Source organism: Cydia fagiglandana, chromosome 17 (assembly GCF_963556715.1).
Source record: "Cydia fagiglandana chromosome 17, ilCydFagi1.1, whole genome shotgun sequence".
Taxonomy (NCBI): domain Eukaryota; kingdom Metazoa; phylum Arthropoda; class Insecta; order Lepidoptera; family Tortricidae; genus Cydia; species Cydia fagiglandana.
In genome coordinates, this window is record NC_085948.1 from 6,976,507 (window position 1) to 6,999,716 (window position 23,210).

Here is a 23,210-nt window from a genome sequence, read left to right on the forward strand (position 1 = left end):
TTTTTTTAACTTTTATGAAGTGGTTCTTATCCAAAGAAAAGAGTTTATAGCTAGGAAAACGGAAAAGAGTTAAACCTTACGTGCGAATCAGAGTTGTATCATTTATGTCTAATATGCTGACAGTTACTTAATTAAGATGCAATAAATTATAATTAATAACATTGGTACACGAGCAAAATGACAGAAAATTTATAATATAATGTCAATTAACAGTATGGAACTTTTCGCCACTATTGACTCAAAGTAACGGCTTTTCTGTTACCTAAAAATTTAATACAGCTAAGCTACAAGTAGGTAACAATTATATAAAAAGTATGTAGAAGTCCTGGGGACCTGAATAATTTTATAAACAAAGGTGCTATAATCAAAATACTTCAGTACTTATTGCAAAATAAGTGTTCTGTATCCCAACTCTACTTGACATTTTCTCGTTGACAAGAAAGATGCCTTAGTGGACCATTAAAAGCAACCGACATCACCCGACACCATTAATGGAAGACGGCCAACTGCCGTATTCGAACTTCAAGATATTCACAAGAGACGACACGTACTAGATCCATTCTAGATACGGTATAGTTTAGATATCAACTAGTTCTCTTTTGCAGCGCAATTCGGGCAACCAATGTCACTTTTACGTTAGATAGAGTAAGATATCTGTTAGATGTGAATTAGATCTCTAAGTCATATCCTGTGGAAATCGTTAAAGAGTATCTCCAGAATCGCGAACATGTCAAATTTGATCTTAAACATATCGTTATCGTATCTTGGTGATGTCTAAAAGATATCTAATAGATGTCTATTTCAAAATTCGAATCGGGCCACAAGTATCTAAATAAAATCGTTAGTCCTGTCAGGGCATGATCAATATCCGCCCAACCGGCTTATAAACCTTTAGGAAACTGTTAAACATGGGAAAGTTTGTATACAGTCGCCATCAGATATATCGGAGCGGCCAAGGTGCTCACAAATATCTGAACACGCCTCTATTGTAAAGGCGTTAGAGTGCCTGTTCAGATATTGTGAACACCTTGGCCGCTCCGATATATCTGATGGAGACTGTACTTTTAATGAAGTATAACTTTACTAATTGTTCAAGTACTTACGCGACTTGAAATAAAGGTGAATTAATCGATTGACGGATTTTCACACATGTGGAAAATATATGGAGATAAGAATTTAATATTTAAAATGGCGCGGACAGTTACATGTACAGTGGCGTTCAAAAGTGCATGGATAGACGTCGGCCGTAATGCCTTAATATTATGGTTGAAACGTCTCCATGCACTTTTGAAGGCCAGTATACGTCGCGAACATTTATAGCTACTGTACAAAATATGTCTAATTGGATATTAAGCACGGATACAAAGAGGCAAAATATACTTAAGCGACAGAAATTCTATAGTGTAGTGTATAAAAAATGACATTGTTGTGTATAAGAAATAATAATGTTTTTAAATGTTTAAATACTTAATGGAAAAAGTGCCTCGGATAAGATCCGCAGTAAAACATTGGACTATTGGAGTACAAGGGTCCTCTTGTTATTCTAACCTGGTTAATGGGAACTTGGTAGGATATTGAAAAGATAAAACCAAATATCTGACATGCAATTTAATATACTCCGCTAACTACTTACAAGGCACTCCGCTTCGGGGCGGGCGCTACTCAAAATACAATCTGTTTTTATAAACCGTTGGCGGTTATGGGGTGACACCATGACCGCCAACAACAACAACAACCTTATACAATTTGTGTTTGTTTGTTTGTTTGTATTTGTTTGTATTTGTGTGTTTGTTTGGGGGTGGGGTACAATAGGTACTATCCGTTTTTAGGGTTCCGTAGCCAAATGGCAAAAACCGGAACCCTTATGGATTCGTCATGTCTGTCTGTCTGTCTGTCTGCCTGTCTGTCTGTCTGTCTGTCTGTCTGTCTGTCTGTCTGTCTGTCTGTCCGTCCGTCCGTATGTCACAGCCACTTTTTTCCGAAACTATACGCACTATACTGTTGAAACTTAGTAAGTAGATGTATTCTGTGAACCGCATTAAGATTTTCACACAAAAATAGAAAAATACGTGTGGGTGTATGGATAGGTCTTCAAAAATGATATTGAGGCTTCTAATATTATTTTCTTCTAAACTGAATAGTTTGCGCGAGAGATACTTCCAAAAGAGTATGATAAAGCTAAAAAATATATATGATGTACATTACTATACAAACTTCCAAGGAAAATTGGTTTGAACGAGATCTAGTAAGTAGTTTTTTTTAATACGTCATAAATCGTAAACTGCAATTTTATTATGTTACTTGCTTCTACGGAACCCTTCATGGGCGAGTCCGACTCGCACTTGGCCGCTTTTTTTGTGTTTTAATTTCCGAACCCAAATATTATCAATAACTGTATGATCTTCAATAAAACGAAAGTAGAAAGTCTACGTGTATTTATTAACAACGTTCTCTTAAAAATATGCACAATATTATTAATATTATATTAGAGCAAGCTGTGTACCATGTCAAGGATAATGGCATAGAGAGAGCTGTCATAGTGACACTTCCTTAGGTTTGACAGCACGTCGTATTTACAAAGGATGTTATGAAAGGTGCGTTTATAGAGTATGCTACATCTTTCCCTTTTCAACGAAAATAACTTTACAGTTTTCAATTAATTAAGTTTTAGACTATTATACAATTAGCAATACAAGTTGTTTACTATTATACATTGGTTTTTCTCCTTCCCTTAAAACAAAGACATTCTCTATCTATTAAGCTAGTAAGACTTAAGATAATAACATTACAAACTATTATATACTAATTACATGCAAACTAGAACTGCGCATTCGACCGACCCGGTGACTGTTTGGCTAGTCTGGTGAAACATCAAGTATTCATGCCGGCCTTATATGATACGATGTTCTCGTATATTTAACATTATTTTTATCTATGAGATCATACGACCTCATGCCATTACAATTAGTTATGTTACCCTGTAACCATACATTTTTATTAACATCTTTCTTCCACCAAACATCTTGACCCACAACAAATGGTTGCTTATTTCTAGATCTCTTATTATAATTTATTACATTATTATTTCTAGTTTTATTAAATATATTTTCTACATTTGTGATGGTCTTTGGTTGTAAATACTGTGAAGTAACTAGTAACTTTGTTTTTAAATTTCTATTCATTAACAGTTCACTAGGAGTGACATTGGTGCCAGATGTGGGTGAAGCCCTATATTTTAGTAAAGCTGATCTGTAATCACTTTTATCTTCTAAACATTTGTATAGCATTTTTTTAGCTATCTGAACACCTTTTTCCGCCATTCCATTTGATTGGGGATATCTGGGACTTGTATATGTAAACTTAAATTCCCATTCCTGTGCAAAGTCCCTACACTCCTTAGAGTCAAATGGAACATGGTCATATACTACTTCCGCTGGAATTCCAAAATTAGAAAAAATATCTATTAGTGCATCAATTATGGATTTGGAGCTTTTATTTGTTATCTTTTTGATGTCCAACCATTTTGAATAGTAGTCGTAAATAATTAAATAATTCTTTGTTTTAAAATCCATAATATCAACAGCTATTTTATAAAATGGTAAACAAGGTATGTTGTGCGACAGTAGTGGCTCTTTAACATTATTATTTTGAAAAGTTTGGCAAGGGAAGCAACGCTTTACATATTCTTCAATATGAGAGTCGATATGTGGCCAATAATATAAATTTCTCGCCAGTTGCTTCATTTTTGTCACACCGATGTGTCCTTCATGTAAGGTTTTAATGTATGACTGTCTCAAACTTTTAGGAACAATTAATCGATTATTAAAAAATATTAAATAGTTATCTATAGTCAGTTCACCTCTTAATTTATGGTAACTATGTAGACCATCAGGAATATCCTTATTATGAGTGGGCCAGCCATTTGTTATGAAATTCCTTAATTTCTGTAATTCGTTATCGTTGGAACTTTCATTTATTAATATTGTTTTTTGTTCCTCAGAGCATTCTAAATTATGTGCTAAGCCCATGCAATGTATCACCTCATACATGTAAGACTCATCGGTGTCCGGTGACAATTGATAAGAGCGTGATAGCAAGTCCGCAATGTACATAAATTTACCTTGTAAATATTTAAATTCTATGTCATATCTTAATAGTTTTAGTTTCAATCTTTGTAACCTTGGTGACGGTACTTCATGAAGATGTTTCTTAAGTAAACTTTCTAGGGGTTTGTGATCGTTAAGTATTGTTACTTTACGTCCATATATGTAGTAATGAAACTTACGTGTAGACCAGGTTACACTTAAGAGTTCTTTTTCAATCTGTGAAAAATTACGCTCAGCTGATGTTAAACTTCGTGAAGCGAAACAAACTGGTTTGCCATTTTGAAGTATACAACATCCAAGGCCATCTTTGGATGCGTCACACTGTATGGTAATGGGCAAATTATCATCAAAATTTTGAAGGACCGGAGCTGTACTGATTTTATTTTTAATATTATTATATACATCTTCATGAATTTCCGTCCAAAGCCATTCAACATCTTTTTTCAGTAACAGTTGTAACGGTGCTGCAATATTAGCTAGGTGTGGAATAAATTTTCTTAAATAATTAACCATTCCGAGGAAAATTTGGAGTTCTTTCTTATTAATAGGACTTTTCATATTAACTATAGCACTGACTCTGTCTGGATCAATTTGCATACCTTGTCAGGCCTATGGAACTCTCCGCGCGAGCTCGGATTAATACCTACGAATCGGCTCCCGTTCACGGTAGATAGGCAAGCCAGTTGGTTGCCACACGCGCTCACGTACGCACGTCACCGCGCGCCGCACTGTCAATTTTTACGATAGTTACAAGCTACGTAGTAGGTGCCTACCTACTATTGAATTTCTTTAATTAAACATGTAGTGTTTATTATATATGACAAATGTATAGTTTTAGATATCTATCTATTTGAAATAGGTAGCAATTTTTTAATTTCTTTTGGTAAATGTTTATTTTAACGACACCGGAAAGTGCCTACTCATTTTTGCTCTGGTTAACTTATAATTAATTACCTGTACCTATTGATGGGGTTTCTATTATTTTTCTTTATAGTATAACATTAATCTCTATCTGGTTTTAAATTACATGAAGTTTTAAAACTAATTCTTACTCGGATTATTGCGCGGCTTATAAAACGGCGTAAACACTGCGGTTACTGCAGGGACATATGACCTTTTAAAAAGACTATTTCGCAAACACTAACGCATAATTGGAATATTAGGTATAATTTAAGATTTAGCTTTTCTTTTTTTTCACTCCGCTGTTTACGTAGGTATTTATTTATCATTTCTAAGCGTCAGCAACCCTAGCGTTGTGCCGGTGCGCGCGGTGCGGGGAGCGGCGCGCTGAAGGCCACTCCATTGTATTTTTGTGTAGGTATCAAAACGGTAGGTATTTGCGGTTTGTTTGAGAGATAAGTATCTGTTCGTAAGAACTATTATATAATCTGTGACCTTGTTCTGAAAAAATATGGCCAAAATACTTTACTTGCTTTAATTTATATTGAAATTTCTCTTTATTGAAGCGAACATTGTTTTCTCTGGCCCTACTAAACACCTTGTCCAATATTGCATCATGTTCCTGTTCGGTGTCAGCACATATTAAGAGGTCGTCACAATAAACAATAACTCCGGGGATGTCACCAAAGGCAGTTTCGCTATATTTTTGGAATACCTCAGGAGCTACCGAGATCCCGAAGGGACACCTTAAAAATTTGTAACAGCCAAACGGGCTATTAAAAGTACACAAGTCACTTGAACTGTCTGTCAATTTAATATTATAAAACCCGTCTGAAAGATCCAGCACAGAAAATATCTTTTTATTATTTAATTTTGACACAATGTCCTCTAAGGTTGGTATTAAGTGGTGCTCTCTTATTAGCACTTGATTCAAGTCCTTCGGGTCTAAACAAATTCTAAGTGAACCATTTTTCTTTTCAATTATGACTAAATTGCTAACAAAACTTTTAGGATGGTCTACCTTAGCTATGACTTTATGCTTCACCAGAGCTGCCAGTTTGTCCGCGAGGCGCGGCTTCAGGGAGTTGGGTACCCGCCGTGGAGGTCTCACCACAGGCTCAGCATCGGGTCGAATGCGCAGTTGCAGTGGCGTTTTGAACTCGCCAACACCCTGAAATAGTTCAATGTTTTTATTAATGATACTGTTTTTACTATTATTATTAGTTATCAGATCAGTCTTTGCAGTATTAGTGGTGACATGTTCAGTTTCAATTGTATCAATATTAGTATTATTCAATAACTTCAGTTTTACTAATGAGGCTAATCCTAAGATTGGTCTGACACTTTCTTTAACAATTAAAAAATCAGTCATGACTTCATCACTTTTAACTGCATTAGAAAAATTTTTTAGTGTGACTTTACCTAAAGGGAACAATTTTCCACCACCGAAGACTTTAATTATTACTCTTGTCTCAGATATTTTAAAATTGTTATCATCATTGACAATTTTCTTAAAATCCCTGTTACTAATCACGTTAATTTGGGCTCCTGTGTCACATTTAAAACATACTTTTTTATTTTCTACTCTGAGTGTCTCAGTCCAATCATTTTTACCCAAATCTATGGAATAAACCTCATAAGTAATATTATTTGACAGTCATAAGTCATGAACATTGTTACAGGCTTCTTCGCTGTCATTGTTATTAATGTTATCAACCCGTCTCTTATTGAAAGTGCAACCCACACTAAAATGATTTGGCTTGTTACACTTCGAGCATGTCTTACCATAAGCAGGACACTGTTTAGGACCATGCTCGGTGTTACACTTTCTGCAGTTATAAAACCATTTATTATAACGACCCTCCATATTAATATTTCGAGACATAGTCTTTTTATGATTACTGAAATACTTAGCTTTATTGGGCTGCTGCTGCTGCTGTGCTGCCCGGCCCGTCTGAACTGCGTGCACCTCCGGGTTGTTGAGCGTCTTCACAAATTCTCTGGACAGCTCCGCAGACCTACAGATGTCGATGGCCTTCTCCAAAGTGAGATCCTTGATTTCTAGTAGCTTCTGTTGAATACGTTGCTCCCGAACACCAATAACAATCTTGTCCCGAAGCATCTTCTCTTTTTGGTCTCCGTAGTTGCAGTTCTCCGCTACTTTTCTTATTGCTGTGTAAAAAGCATCAAATGTTTCTCCCTCTTCTTGGTTCCGCTTGTTAAGATTGAATCTGTTTATAATTTCATTTTGTTTCGGCTTAAAGTAGTCGTCGAAAACTTCGATCACCTCCTCCAGCTTGTCCTTATCTTCCACTTTAAGGACGTTAAAATATAATTCTTGCGCTTCGTGGCCTACGCAATTAATAAGTATTGCAGCTTTTCTTGTTTCTGATATTCTTTCTAACCCCGCCGCCAGCACGAAGTTGCGAAAAGCTAGCTTGAAACGTTGCCACTGAGGCCAGCAGTTATCTATATCTTCTAAATTGAGCCCCTCGGGCATTTTATATTCGACGGCAGACATTTTTCTAAAATTTTCACTTGTTTCTTCACTGGTTTCTTCAAATTTCATAATTAATATTAGAAATCCTCAGCCATTTTAGCCGGTATGTATCAATTTCTTTGTTCAAAGAAAATGTGCACTCAGTAACTATTTGTAGGTTACCTTATCCAATCCAGTTTAATCTTCCTGAATTTGACTCCTTTTCGGCTGCGCCATGTATGATCTTCAATAAAACGAAAGTAGAAAGTCTACGTGTATTTATTAACAACGTTCTCTTAAAAATATGCACAATATTATTAATATTATATTAGAGCAAGCTGTGTACCATGTCAAGGATAATGGCATAGAGAGAGCTGTCATAGTGACACTTCCTTAGGTTTGACAGCACGTCGTATTTACAAAGGATGTTATGAAAGGTGCGTTTATAGAGTATGCTACAATAACAATAAAGATCAAAACGTATTTCAATTCAGTTTGATCTGACTACCACAGATTGCCAAACATGAACAATAAAAATTATAAAAACAACTATCCGCCACACGTTCATAACTGCAATAAATTCGTTCGTTTAAAACCTTCGAAAAACTCAGACAACAAATATATTCCCGCTTGCCGCATTCAATTGTTTTGAGGCAATATTTGCTCTAGCCATCCAATTTATTCGTCAACTATCCGCCGCCATCTATCTTATTATGGATCTCGTTTTCGTAAACAAAATCATCACTTACGTCGCTGACAACACCCCTGGGACCGGCCTTTGCGAATGCCTATAAAAAAGGTCTCACAAGTTAAGGTCAAACTAGATATTGCAGTGGGAATACTTGTAGCCACAAAACTGTTTACCTGTATTGAATACGGATATTGCTGGTGGGGTCCGTTGTTCTAACATGGTACCACGCGTTTTGACAAACGGATCTACGGAAAGTCGAAAACGCATATTTAAAAAAAGTAGGTATTTACATTGTTTCCCTCCGAAACGTCAAAAGCCAAAGTGACGTAAATTATACAGAATGATTTTGTTATGTCTGACCATATTTTTTCGAGTAAAGGATGACTCGCGTTAAACCGGGCCTTGTCCGGCCCGATGCTTCCGGCTCATCGTTTTCTATCGAAATCATCACGTGATCGCCTGTCATGTCATAGAAAAGGAAGCTCCGGAAGTTCCGGTGTGGACACGGCTCGGTCTAACGTGACCGTGAGTCATCCTTAAAAGTTGTTAAGTATAAGAGTATGACCTACATAATCACCTCTCAGAGTATGGAGATACATAACGAAATCAATACCTAAATTATCAACGACAAATATACAAATATTCAAGCCTTTAATTTATACGTAAGTATCACATTAATATAATCTTTTGTAACAAACGTATGACCTAATCTGACCTTTCTATAAAATTAGGCCACGACTGCCACAAGTCAAAGGCCGGAACATGGGTTTGTTTCCCTGACATTACTTTTCCTGGCTGCTATCTCATTGTCAGATAAAAAGCGTACTTCCTTGTTTCAGATGAGCCAACAATTTAGATATGTTTGTAAGGAAAAAATATATATTCAACGAGTTTTATAATATTTTCTAAGTAAGAAAGGAACTGACTACAATAGCAATGTTTTTCTTTCATGTCACTTTCTGACACAATGCTGAAATGAAATGTGTCAAAATTTAGAAGCGACGGGCAACAATTTAAGCTCACTGAGTGCGCGAATTACGTACTAACGTAGAAAAGAATTATGTCATATATTAATGTTTGATGTACTCACTGAAAAAGTTCCATTGCTAAAAAGACGTTCTGCACAAAAGAAATTATGCATACTTAGGTAGCGTATACACACACACACACACACACAATTCACTCCTTAAATTTAAATCCACTTACGCATGTCTCTCCTGCATGTTTTATTTCTGATTGTATGTTTTGTCTGTATATACTTACCTATTCCTGCATGCATTTTTGTAAATACTTAAATTTATTTTATATTAGAAAAAAACTGGTCAAGTGCCAGTTCGGACTCGCGTTTCAAGGGTTCCGTACATCACACAATTTTCAAAAAAAATGTTTTGTTTGTACATGAAACGTGACGTGAGTGAAACGTCTTGAAAAACCCGAATGGGTCAGTCACAAACCAGATGTAACATGAAGTTTTCTGGCGTGATGGCTTATATCTCTGCAACTATGCAAAGTAGCTTCTTAGGTAGATAGGAAGATTAAATACCGAACAGTAGTATTTTAAGTGTCCAAATGCGAAGACTGAAGACCGAGCTCCGCGTAGGGCTGATAGCTCGGAGCGTCCGACGGGTTCGCGCTTCCTACAACTTCCGCAAGTGTTTTAAAAGCGAAGGCCGAAGAGAGATAATACCTACAGGGTGGCCAAAAAATAAGTGCATTCCCGTAGCCGGGGAGGTTTTCGGATTATACTGAGCTTTACAACTTTTATTATGGGACCAACCCCGAAATCGCGAAAAAAAAATGTATCCTCCTATAGAAAATGGACCAGCCAAAAAGTATGAAACAGCCAAATTTTTCCTCGCAATTTCGGGGTTGCACGTTGGCAACGGGAATACACATAGTTAATTTTTTGGCCACCCTGTACAGTGCTTTTTAAAACACGTACCAATAGTAACCTAATCAATCAGTACTACAAGTACTAATGCGCCGGCTGTGTGCCAGATAGAGCTTAATCGCATTTTTTGTCGTCATTCCGACTCACGCTTGAAGCTAAAGGCACGCCTCTTCGGGGCGCTTCGGGCCTTCGGCCTTATGTGGATATCGGCCTAGGGCCTTCGCAATAGCTGTCTACATCCCGTTTCACTTAAACCATTGCGGCTGTGTCCCTAAAAAACCAAAAAAGCATTTTTGTTCTTAAATCCGACTCACGCTTGACTGTAGATTTCTCATAGGTTTTCCTGTCATCTTTAGGTAAAGGACTATTTTGTGTATTTTTTTCAGAATTTTAGACCCTGTAGTTTCGGAAATAGAGGGGGTGGAATGGTCATTTTTTGTCTATTTTCTTGAATAACTTCTAAACTTTATATCGTAAATTTATAAAAAAATATATTTGAAATTCCCACAATGAGCTCTTTCATTTGATATGTAACACGATATAGTTTACAAAACTTTGTTTTTAAATTTTATCTTTTACCCCCCAAAAGTAGCCCTTATGTTTAAAATTCATTTGTTGACGTTACATATCCGTCTTTGGGTCACAGACTTACATATCTGTACCAAATTTCAGCTTAATTGGCCCAGTAGTTTCGGAGCAAATTAGCTGTGACAGACGGACGGACAGACAGACGCACGAGTGATCCTATAAGGGTTCCGTTTTTTCCTTTTGAGGTACGGAACCCTAAAAACGGCCATCATATTCAGTTTTGTTAAAGTCTCTCAGTAAAATCTATTTTTCCGGTTCCCGAGATACAGGCTGCGCCTAGTTTGGGGCCAATGGATATTAGTTTAATAATAAAATCAAATTTTCTGCTAAGTTCAATCTGTGATGTCAATTGTAAAATATTTGGTCAATAAACGATTTGTATTTGTAAAAATAGAGACAGTCAAGTGTTGTAACAAATATGTATAAATAGTTAATACTACTGAACTACATACAACCATGAAAGCGACCGTAATTGGTTCCCACTGCTTACAAAAACTGCCTCAAGTGTTGCCAATTCCCATCCGTGTCCTTTAAATAATTCCGTGTCACGTACCCAGGCACGTATGTGGCGCTTCCCTCACGGCCCACGCAGCTGCGACCGAACTCAAACATGCCGAGCGGACAACAACGGGCCTTAAGCTATGATTATTGCAATTTTATTATAGGCCCGCCTGGCAATTCCCAACGTTTACATGACCTATTTTGGACGCTCATTTTGCAATGAATGGAGCAAAAGTATTTTGTATGGTCCGTTACTTTACTGAGAAGGGTCGTGCAATGTAGTCAGAATTCGACTTCATCATTTTTCATTTAATTATGTTTTACGTACCTATACAGTACGACAGATTTTATTACAAGCTTTTATTAAGTTTCACCTGACCGTTGCACGTTGTCTGTCTGTGTGTAATCAAATCTTGCAAGTTAAATTTGATCCACTTCCCGGTTTTCGATTGAGCTTAAATTTTGCATACATACGTAAGTCGGGTGACGATACAATATTATGGTGTCATCGAGCTGATATGATGACGGAGACCGGAGGTGGCCATAGGAACTATGTGATAAAACAACGAAACCTAATTATGTTTGGGGTTTTTAGAATTGCCTCGATGAGCATGTTGCCTGTGGAAATAAAAGTACAGTCAGCGATAAAAGCTTGTACCAAAAATGAAACTTTTGCCAAAAACTTATTACTTACTGTACTGGCACCCAATGCTCCATGCACCCGCGCCAGCTATTTAGCGGCCGTTCTTGCCTTTTACCATTATCGTTTACTTAAAAGATTAAACGTATCAAAATATTACACATACAGGCAGACTTTTTAAAGATACAACACCAATAAATTATAAAATAGGGTTATTTCCTAATGTGTCAGAAGCCTCGAGGCTATCGAGCAGCGACGTTAAAATCCATCACTGACGGAAAAATAGACCATTGAAGATTCCCAATAGATTAATGTCAACAGCAAATTGTGAGGCCATCTGTCTTGCCGACGTTCGGTAAACACTTATTAGAAATGTCAATACTGTTTAATTTTATCAGATGTTAGGAGTAGAAGAAAATCCAGTATTTAATATGGTGTAAGTGTTTAAAGTGGTTTTTGGCCAAATAAATCCGATATGAATTTACGAAACACGAAACCCACAATAAACTACGAATTTTGCAACATTGGGAAAACGCCAATTTGCATTCAAGCAGCTCAAAAGATTTAAGGTATTTGCATAGCGACATGAAATGCATGTCGAATGATTCGACACGGTTTTACTCGTACACCACCACATTACAAAGAAGAAAAGAAAAACAAAGAGAAATACTAACATCAGACTATTAAAGAAAATATTAGAAAATAACTAAACCTGAGATGTTTGTGATTGCTTCAGCATCAGCCTGGAAATCAATGTTCTTAACACCAAATCGGTCGTAATAAGGAAATCAAGGAGGCGGCCCTGGATAGAGTCAAATGGAGAGAGCTACACCGACAAGAGTCTTAACTCTTAAATTTACGAGGACGAAGTCGACGAACACCAAATCATAGCGTAAAGGATTCGTAGTTATTTTAATTTTTTAACAACTGAAGTAAACAAGGGGTTGTTATAAGTTTAACCGCTACCTATCTCTCTCGCTTTGTCGTTACGGTGTCTGTCTGTGACAACGTACCCTAGCTCTAAAGCGAATTATTTAACAGATTTGGATGAGGTTTTTCTAATTTTAAAGCAGGTTTTCTAGCACTGCTTCTGACTGCACAGATTTTCTCTAAAAGCATAAAAGAAATATGTCAGCAATAGATACATAAATTTAAGTAATTTCGGTAACGTAAATAACTTTAATTTAATCTCAGACTTAAATCGCCGACGTGCTAAGTTTTTAAAAGGTAGAACGATTTCCTAACCGGAAATTGATTCTGCATATTATTTCTCCACCTCCATTCATAAAGCCAGTACAAACTACGAGTATACAACCACGTGCTCCGAAGAAATAAGAGGGAAAAGAAAATCTCTTTGAGCAGAAATTGTATGTCTTTAAGTGTCGGCTAACGAGGAAAACGGAAAAGCAAATATACGATTTGCTAATGAGTCTGAGTGCAGATTTGAGGTTGTATTTAATCCTTAGGGCTTGTGCACAAATCACGCGAGGTTCGATAGGGGAAGGGGGCGGCAAGAAAAAATCACGATAGATCATGTTGGGGGAGGGGGGTATAAGGAAACCTCACATGTATTTTTCTACAGTAAACGAAACTAAGAAAAAAAAACCTACCACATGAGTAGATACTTTTTCTCGGTTTCGTCAAACATAAATTTTCACTCAGCACTTTTTAAAATAGCGAGTCTGATTTAACGAAAATAGAAAAATAAACAAGATTTTCTATGTACAATACTATGTATTTATCTTAAAATTAGGTCGAATGAAAAAAATTCAAATAAATACACGTGAGGTTGCGTGGGGGGAAAGGGTAGCCAAAAACCTCACCTAATATCACCAGAGGGGAGGGGGAATCAAAAAGTAGCCGAAAACACCTCGCGTGATTTGTGCACAATCCCTAATAACACGATGAAAAGACTGTATACAATTTGCAATATTGATATGACTATGATAAAAACAACGAGTGTATTCCCAGTTAATATTACACATGCGAACGTAACTCTTCTGTCTATTTGTGTGATAAACCCGCAGAACCGATCTAGTTAATATTTGGCGTGGAGATAGTTTGAGGCCTAGGAAAAGACATAGGGTAGTTTTAATCAATCATCATCATCATTCTACGCAGACGAAGTCGCGGGCAGAAGCTAGTTTTTTTTTATATTTTATATGCTTTAAATATTGTCAAAAATTAGAAAAATCGACATTTAATATAATACTACAAGTTATATTAAACAAATGACATCTGTATTACTCAAAATTGAATAGTCAAATATTTGATCTACATAATTGATATCCAATACAAAATTTGATATTTATTTATCAATAGCCGAAATAATATTAGGTATATTTTAGACAAAACCCGAGTACGCAAATAGCTTGTAGACAATTTAAGTAACGCAAATATTAAGTTTACAACAATATTTGTTGTTTCTCCTTTTAATTTTCTAACGATATCGCAAATGATTTATTGTCTTTTGCGACATTAATGAGCTCGTTGTCTGGTCACTGGCTTCACAAGTTTATTACCCTTTTGGCTGTATTCGGAAGCGTGAAATATTATTATAAAATATAATAATTTCGCGAGTTTCTTTGATCGACTAGATACCCCAGAGTCGATCATGCCGAACTTGTTCTTCAATACGCCATTGATACGTCACAATAAACAGTCGTTTCATAAAGTTTGAATCACTTGCGTCAATCAGTTGCGCTTTAAAGCGACCAAAAGAGTGTAAAATGTGACATTTAAAGACCTGTTTCTAAATTCGATTCGTTCCCTGACTAACGCACGTCTCTCTGTTTCCATAACTGAAACTTGCCAAGATTTACGACGAAACTTTACGAAGAGTAATACGACCCTTAATTTCTTTGGCGTTTTTGCCGAAAAGGTAAAGGTGGGAAAAGTTACAAATTGATCACGTCATAAAATTAGTTCAGTTGTACAATATTGGTTTAAATGTTTTAAGTTAGGGTGAGAAGAAGCCAACAGGAATTTCAGGTCAACATAAATTTATTTTATATTGTTTCCCCTACCTATAGATAGTAAGAAGAATTAATCGAAATCGTTATTGGAATTGGGTTCATGCAGCTTTTTTTAACATATTTTCAAAAATATACGATCAAAGGCTTAACAAATTATAAAGGCTTTCAGGTTATAAATACCTAGACCGTATTCTCTTTCTAACTAGGATATTAACTATGGGTACCTATTTATTTAGGTAGATTTGTCTGCTTCTGAGCTTTATCTTTATTTAACATTAATTTACTTATACCTACACACGTTTCATGTCCAAAAAGCCATTTTAAGTAAGAAAGAATAAAGTTCATAAATTTGTATTGACACTTTTTCGCACATAATGTCATAAATAATAAGTAATGAAAGTTCAAAAAAAAAAAAACGAAAATCTGTTTTTGTCATTAGGTATATTGCCTAATTTGAGAAAAATATTTTGAACCTTAAATTATTCCCGAGTTTCGCCACAAAAACACATGCTATATGTACGAGTATAACAAATCCGAAAATTTGAGGGTCATTATTATAAAAACTCGAATTGACATGGAATCCTCATTTCAAGTAAATTGACGGAAAAGAATGTCTCAACTGAGATGAAAGGCGAGAACGTCTAAAATAAATTTGTTTCAATCTAATAAACGGATTTTGGTCTTCAAGGAAGTTGATTTATTTTTAATACTGTTTTTATTTGGCTTCAGCAGGAAAATGGAAGAATATTTTGTCCTTATGTTTTTTCTAATCGTGTTTCGTTACACAATTGTTTTTTTTTGTGTTGAAATATCATTTTCCGGTCTAAATATTTAAAAGGCTACAAATATAATGACCACCAAAAAATACTTTGGTACCCTAAATAAAAAAATCATGCTTACCAAAATAAATTACTGAACACCAAAAAAATAAGCCCTAAAAATACAAAAGTACCACCATTTTAATTACGACTGCACTTCAAATTGTATTCAAATACCAAATATATTGAATGATCACCAAAAATCATTAATGATCACCAAATCTTGAAGACCAAATTAATGCGATATTTTCACCTAAATACTTAAACCACCATGATTGCCAAAAAATTTATACATATTACCAAATAAAGTAAACTGATGCCAAAATTACTAGCCCCTCCCGCTCAACCCCCCGTAGCCCGCACCGTATACCTGAACCTATTCCTAATCTACTTTTCTAGTAGCATTTCGTTATGCTGCTAGAAAAGTAAGTTAAATTGCTATCAGTTAAGTGTATTAGGTTAGTTTAGCACTGCGACCCTTACAGAAACGAAATGGTACTAGAAAAGTAGGTTAGGTTAAGTTTCAACCAGGGCTCGCGGTCGTGTCCGTGATTCGTGAACCCGTAGCCGTGCGCCCGGTTTCGTGAATCACGGCAACGGTTTTCTGGTCCGTTCCGCACGTGACATTCGGTTACGTGAAATTAGGGTACGTGAATCCGTGTAGATCCGTGTAGGCGTGATCACGGCTTCACGTATCTTAAGAACACGCCGGTTCGGTCCGCCCGCGACGTTGAGTGAAGATAGATACGATGCGGTCTCCAAGAGTTAGTCCTTATTTATTTTTCTCCCGGGCGTGTCGAACCTACGAGACGTGCGATAAGTATTCAACGGAACCGAGCCCGAAGCTCACGCAGGTACGGGCTACGTATCATGGCGTGTCACGGCGTGTCACGTGAATCCGGACGCGAACGCAGGTACGAGGTACGTACCTTGCCGTGTTCGTGAAATTCGTGATCTTAGTACCGCCGGGCTTAAGAACCCGTAGCTACGGATCGGCGTGTATCACGGATATCAGGAGCCCTAGTTTCAACTTCTACCCATACAGATACGAAATGCTACTAGAAAAGTGGGTTAGGTTAGGTTTGAACTAGGGCTCGCGGTCGAGTCCGTGTTTCGTTTACACGTTTCGAATACCCGTTTCCGAATAACACGTTACACGGTTTTCTGGCCCGTTCCGCACGTGTAATTAAGAAACGTGTAATTAAGATCCGTTTCCACGGATAAACGGGTATTCGAAGAAACGGATCTTATTTACCCGTGGCTCCGGACACGTCCTTGACGAGTAGCGAAGGAACGAACCGGCGTACGAGCTACAAATGAATAGACAAAAGATTTATGACGAGTTTTTGTCATATTTAACCTTAATCCGTGTTTCATAGAGTCGAAATTCAATAAACGGTTTATAAACATTTTCTGAGCAGGTAGTTTTTGCTTGCAATGTTGCATTGCAATACGAGTAGAAAATTAGAAATACTATACCTATAGTATGCTACTTATCAAAAATGTATTTCATATAAGACTTCAAATAAGTACTAATAGGTAGATAGGTACTTTATGGTTTATTATAATTATAACTTGATAGCAATAAATATAAAGTGCTAGTAATAAAAAATAAAAGCAATAAAGAGTAAGTATAAAGACAGTACACGATAAAACCTGGCCAGGCATGATCTAGTAGGTATACAATATTCTTACCAATTGCACATTTTTAAACATTTCCTATATTTTTAATAAGCTGTAAATATAAGTTCTATAAGTATGTATATACCTATGTAGTAAAAATTCAATCAATAGTCAATCATATTACTGATATTACCTACAATGTATGTGTGAGTTTTCTCGAATATGTAGGTACATTTCATTGAATGTATTCTGTCAATAAGAAATGTATATTTTTTAATCTAATTATTTTTTAACTTACGTAAGCCAGACATCTTAGTATGTATTGTTATAGTAAACCATGTAAAAATTAAAAATTATCATGTGTATCTGCCAATAAGAAATGTACCTACAACTTTTAATATAATTAATTTTGAATTTACGAAAAGTCTTACATCTTATTATCATATAAAATGAACTTTAAGACTGTACTAATAAATATTATTTGCAATATTTAGCAACAAAACAAAAACGATTTTAAATTAAGATAACTTGGAAATACTGTATTTTACGAACTGACGGACTAAGTGGCGAACTGGAGTCATACTTAAACAAAATATTTTAAAAATCATATTTATTTCTTGTTCATTCTAATTGTTTTTGATCTCCCTCTTATCATATAAAATGCTTTTTATAGTATGGTGCGGGCCGCAGCGGCTATAAAACAATGGGAAACTTAACTAAAAAACTAATTTTACTTCTTAAGTTTTTGCCGCTGCATTTATTACAATATCTTGTGTAGACGTGTTCACCTTATTACACCGACATAAAGCTTATAATTGGCGGTGGCAGTTCTGATAATGGTTTGGGAACCTACTTGTTTTTAGCGATATCAGACAAAAGGGTATTGGAAAACAACACGTTCTAATGAATGGAACGCCACCGGCCGGCATTTATTACCTGAACACTAGTGTGAAAGTGACCCAAGTGAACATGAATGATTACCAATTTTGAGATCTATGTTAATGTATTTAACAATATAATCGCAAGGTAACCAAGGTAACATGGGTTTATAAGGTTCTCGCGTGAAATCCTGCGCTTCGAATGCCGCTTGTGTGTACTTTTTTTTGCGTCGTTGGCAGATTTGCTGTTTTACGCGCAGCAGAAAATTGATAAAAATAACAAATAACCACAAAGTAATTCATAATTATTTTCTAATTGTTATTTTTAACTAATATAGGTAGTATTTGTCTGCACATCTAAGTATTCTTCACGAAATTATACTACTTAAACCATTACATATATATAAAATGTGTTTCTTTCATTGAAATATAATTATGTAATAAAATTAGCCTACTAGCAATCATAGTAAAAAAAAAGGTATTAAACTAGGGACGAGTAGGTATAAAATTAAAAATAGTAGACAATAATATAGAATAGGGACACCTACTTTGATTCATATATTGTATAGTTGGCTAAATATGTTATATCAACACAGTTACAAATAATAATAAAAAAAATCGTACGCCAAACGAGTTAATCTGAAGTCAACATTCAATATTAGACCTTACATACGCAGACCTAGAGCATTGATTGGGTCAAACTGTTTCGGATCCGTTCGGGCCGGTTTTAAGTACCCGTGTAAACGGAGATACTAAACGGAGATACGTATCTGAGAAACGTTTCTTGGATACGTATCCGGACCTCGGCGGTTCCGTGTAAACCGTGTTCTTAGCACCGCCGGTCTTAAGAACACGGGTATCCGTTTCGGCGTGTAACACGCATACCGGGAGCCCTAGTTTGAACTGCGACCTTTACAGAAACGAAATGCTACTAGAAAAGTGGGTTAGGTTAGGTTTGAACTGCGACCCTTACAGAAACGAAATGCTGGTACTAGAAAAGTGGGTTAGGTTAGGTTAGAACTGCGAATGTTACAGAAATAAAATGCTACTAGAAAAAGGTGACGAAGTGGATTACTTCATTTAATAGGATAACGATATATTAAATATTTGCACATTTTTAATTAAAATGTGGTTACAATTATGGTGGTCATTTACTATTTTTGGGTTTACAGTGATTATTTTGGAGTCATTTGCTTTAATAGGATAGCAAGATTTAAAAATTTAGTTTAGCATTTTACATTAAAATGGAGTTCTAATTTTGGTGGTCATTTACTATTTTTGGGTTTACAATAATTATTTTGGTGTCATTTTCTTTAATAGGATAGCAAGATGTAAAAATTTGGTTATCATTTCACATAAAAATGGGGTTTGAAATTTGGTAATCATTTACTATTTTTGGGTTAATAATGATTAGTTTGGTGTCATTTCCTTTAAAAGGATAGTAAAATGTAATAAAATTGGTAATCATTTCACATTAAAATGGTGTTATAATTTTGGTGATCATTCATTATTTTAGGGTGGTAAAATATTTTTTTTTGGTATTAAATTTTATTAAATCTGGTGATCAGTTAAATAGCAGCCTATTTAAAATGCTTAGATAAACTCGCTAAGTTAATTGCGCTGGGTGAAACAAAGTTTTATAGACAATTTTGCTTTTTAGGGTTCCGTACCCAAAGGGTAAAACGGGACCCTATTACTAAGACTTCGCTGTCCGTCCGTCCGTCTGTCACCAGGCTGTATCTCACGAACCGTGATAGCTAGACAGTTGAAATTTTCACAGATGATGTATTTCTGTTGCCGCCATAACAACAAATACTAAAAACAGAATATTATAAAGATTTAAATGGGGCTCCCATACAACAAACGTGATTTTTGACCAAAGTTAAGCAACGTCGGGAGTGGTCAGTACTTGGATGGGTGACCGTTTTTTTTTTGCTTTTTTTTTTGTTTTTTTTGCGTTATGGTACGGAACCCTTCGTGCGCGAGTCCGACTCGCACTTGCCCGGTTTTATAAATATTATAACGACGCGCCATTTAATTAGTCGTCAACCTGACTTTTTATTAACTTTTTTATGACGAAAAAATTATTTCGTTGAAAATAAACGTTTTTTTCTAAATTAACCCTTTCTAAACTTTGTTCATTTTGAAATTACTCCGCCGGCGAAATGAGATAAAGAACTTTGCCTTTTAAAGAAATTAAAGACAAACAGAATTTTTTAACTCAAATGGGTTTTAATAACTAAATGTCACAAAATATATTTTTTAAAGTTATAGTACAGTAGGTATTGCTTTTCTTTCTCTGCAAGCACACACTAAAGCAATGAAAATTAATCACTAAGTCTAGAAGTTTATATTCAAAGTAACTAGTTGTCATTGCTCCTTTGCTACAGAATGTAAAGGTCAGGGGCCGAAGCTTGCGTATAGTTAGACCGTAAAAAGTCTGCAGCGATTTTGATAGCCCACCCAGCAAGTGTCATTTCAAACGTCAAATTTCTATGAAATTATGACGTATACATACATAACACTTACACTGCCTGGGCTATCAGGCTGCAGACTTTTATTGGTGCGACATTAACAAAATTGATTGACAAAAATAGCTTTAGTTAATTTAGTCTACAAACGTAGTGTAAACACGTCTATAACTAATAGTTAGGTTCTGTTTCTACGCAGTGCAAGACGTTTTCCGACTACGGGATGGGTTATACTGCCGTATTCGAACTTCAAGATAAGTATTCACAAGAGACGACACGTACTAGATCCATTCTAGATACGTTATAGTTTAGGATATCAACTAGTTCTCTTTAGCAGCGCAATTCGGGCAACCAATGTCACTTTTACGCTACATATAGTAAGATATCTATTAAATGTGAGATCCACTAAGTCATAATATATCCTGTGGAAATCTTTCAAGAGTATCTCCAGAATCGCGCAAATGTCAAATTTGACAGGTTAGATCTTAAACATATCGTTATCGTATCTTGGTAATGTCTAAAAGATATCTAATAGATGTATATTTCAAAATCCGAATCGGGCCCGTAATTTTAGAGAAGTTTCTATTGAACAATTGATCCGATTTGAGTGGAAGTAACAATCATTTGTTATTGTGTTATTAGGTTAATTATTAGGAAAAGGTTCTAAACTTATAAAAACTTGATCATCAAACAATTTAGTCAAAGTTTTTATAAACAATTGACTGGTTTTTTTAAAGAGTTTTTATAACCTAAGTGAAGAAATCGGTAACAGTGAACGCATTCCCAGCACAGTTACATATATATTACTTCTTCATCCATCAATCAATATATCACATTATTCGTTTTATCGCCACACTCGGACAAACAAAACTCGAACAATAGCGATCCCTCGTCAATTCGTCAAGTTAAATAAATCTCAGTCACAGGATCATTTTTTTGGCGAAACCACAAAAATGAGGATATAACAGCAGACGCCGTTTTATCGCTATCTTTCGAACCAATAAGTTTAAAAACTCACAAACAGATTATACTGGTTCCAAAAGTGACAGATGTCACGGTTTATGATTCTTTGGATTTGGCATATCTATGACGTATTTTGTTTTTAAACGATTGCAGCGCCATATCTCGTTAAGGTTTATTCTTAAAGCATTTAATAACTGGAGTCGCCTCTAAGAGCTTACCCCTCTGCTTGTATGGACTGACAAGGCTATTTGAAGTCCCCTCCCCCTCAAAAATCGGCAGACTGTTTCGTACAAAAAATGACAGCCATGACGTCTCCAGTTTAATAACTCTAACAATGCTCTAAGGCTTTATGAATTTACTCTCGTTTCACATGAAATTTATGTTTTTTTACGCGTGTTTTTTAGGAATGTTTCGTTACCCGTACGAGGAAAAATTTAATAGAGCCGACACAGAGAGAAACTTAAGGGTGCCGTAAAGCTGGTCTTTGTTGGATGGTTATTAATCCCCTTGATTTTTTTTTACCTTACAACTAAAAAAATAAAGTCGGTAGGTAGTTAAACAGGTGGCCTATTAGTACGACTACAACTTATTATTATCAGAAAAAAGTTGATAATCAAATGTATGAAACGAGTTTGTCAATTATTATACATTATTTACATTTGTAGGGTTTTTACTGGATACTGGTATGGGATATACAGGGTGATTCAGGAGACGTGAGCAGGACTAACACTGCGCATTTCGTAAATTATAAGCAACTATTTCGTGTCATTATTAGTGAGGTTAAAGTAAATTTTCTAGTCGTGTTGAAAAAAAAAGTTATTAATTTATTTACGACATGCATGGTCACCCTACAATTAGAATACTAAACTACCGATATTCTGTGTCAAATTGAATGTCATCATGGTCTGGTTACTTTTGAAAACTCGTATCTCACTCAAGTTTGACAGTTTATTTTCTTCGTAATCATAATGCTGTCATTACGGTTAAAGAGGTTTTATGTTTATTAATTAGGTCTTGTAGGGTGACCATGATTGTAGAGAATTAAATTTGCCCTCGCCAGAAAGTTAAAAAATGGGTAAAAGTGTGGTTGTTTCACCTAAATACTACGGTGATCGATCAATTATCAGTTACTGAGTGTGCAGGATTAGTCCTGCTCACGTCTCATGAATCACCCTGTATATACCTGTATCCAGCATTGGTTTGTACAGCACAGCATTGTTTTATAATTTTTTTTCGCTTACAACATTATTTTCTTCCTTATTAAAACTCGTATTTTCATACCTGCAACAAAACAAATTGAAAATGAATAAAAACTGTTGTACTCACTGGAATTTAAACGATGAAAAAGATTGTTTAATTTAATAGATTTAAAACAACATTTCTTATAAAGCTCGTTACTCAATGCTATTTAAAGGCGAAATAAAACCGCACGTTATTAACAATGCAATTAGCAAGGTCAACAACTAAAAAGGCAAGAGATTCCAAGGAAAATAATCCATTTTATTTGTTTACAGCGTCATACTGGTGAATACTGTTATGTATCAAAAATTATAACAGGGGGAAGGAGTAAAAATTGACTGTTTGCTGAATGTAATATTTTGCGAAAGCTTTTAAAAAGTATCTCAGCGTTAAAGATAATTTTAGAAAACATTTAATGTCATTGTATTTCACCTGCACTCTCTATTA

General features: G+C 35.5%; 2 protein-coding genes across 2 annotated transcripts in view; one reads left to right on the forward strand and one right to left on the reverse strand.

Moving 5' to 3' along the window:
* The window catches only part of LOC134672402 (serine-rich adhesin for platelets), a 346,211-nt gene that overhangs the window by 221,271 nt on the left and 101,730 nt on the right, over window positions 1-23,210 (forward strand). The gene's annotated exons all lie outside the window — the stretch shown is intronic.
* LOC134673008 (uncharacterized) lies at window positions 3,534-7,546 on the reverse strand. Its single transcript, XM_063530963.1, has 2 exons — window positions 5,502-7,546; window positions 3,534-4,705 (listed from the first exon to the last, which is right to left on the reverse strand). Exon 1 carries the CDS (start codon window positions 7,525-7,527, stop codon window positions 6,664-6,666), a length of 864 nt encoding a protein of 287 aa, XP_063387033.1. The 5' UTR covers window positions 7,528-7,546; the 3' UTR covers window positions 3,534-4,705; window positions 5,502-6,663.

Bases quoted from the DNA above. Each gene is read 5' to 3' on its own strand.
- LOC134673008 (XM_063530963.1), bottom strand. From the start codon at position 7,527: ATGTCTGCCGTCGAATATAAAATGCCCGAGGGGCTCAATTTAGAAGAT.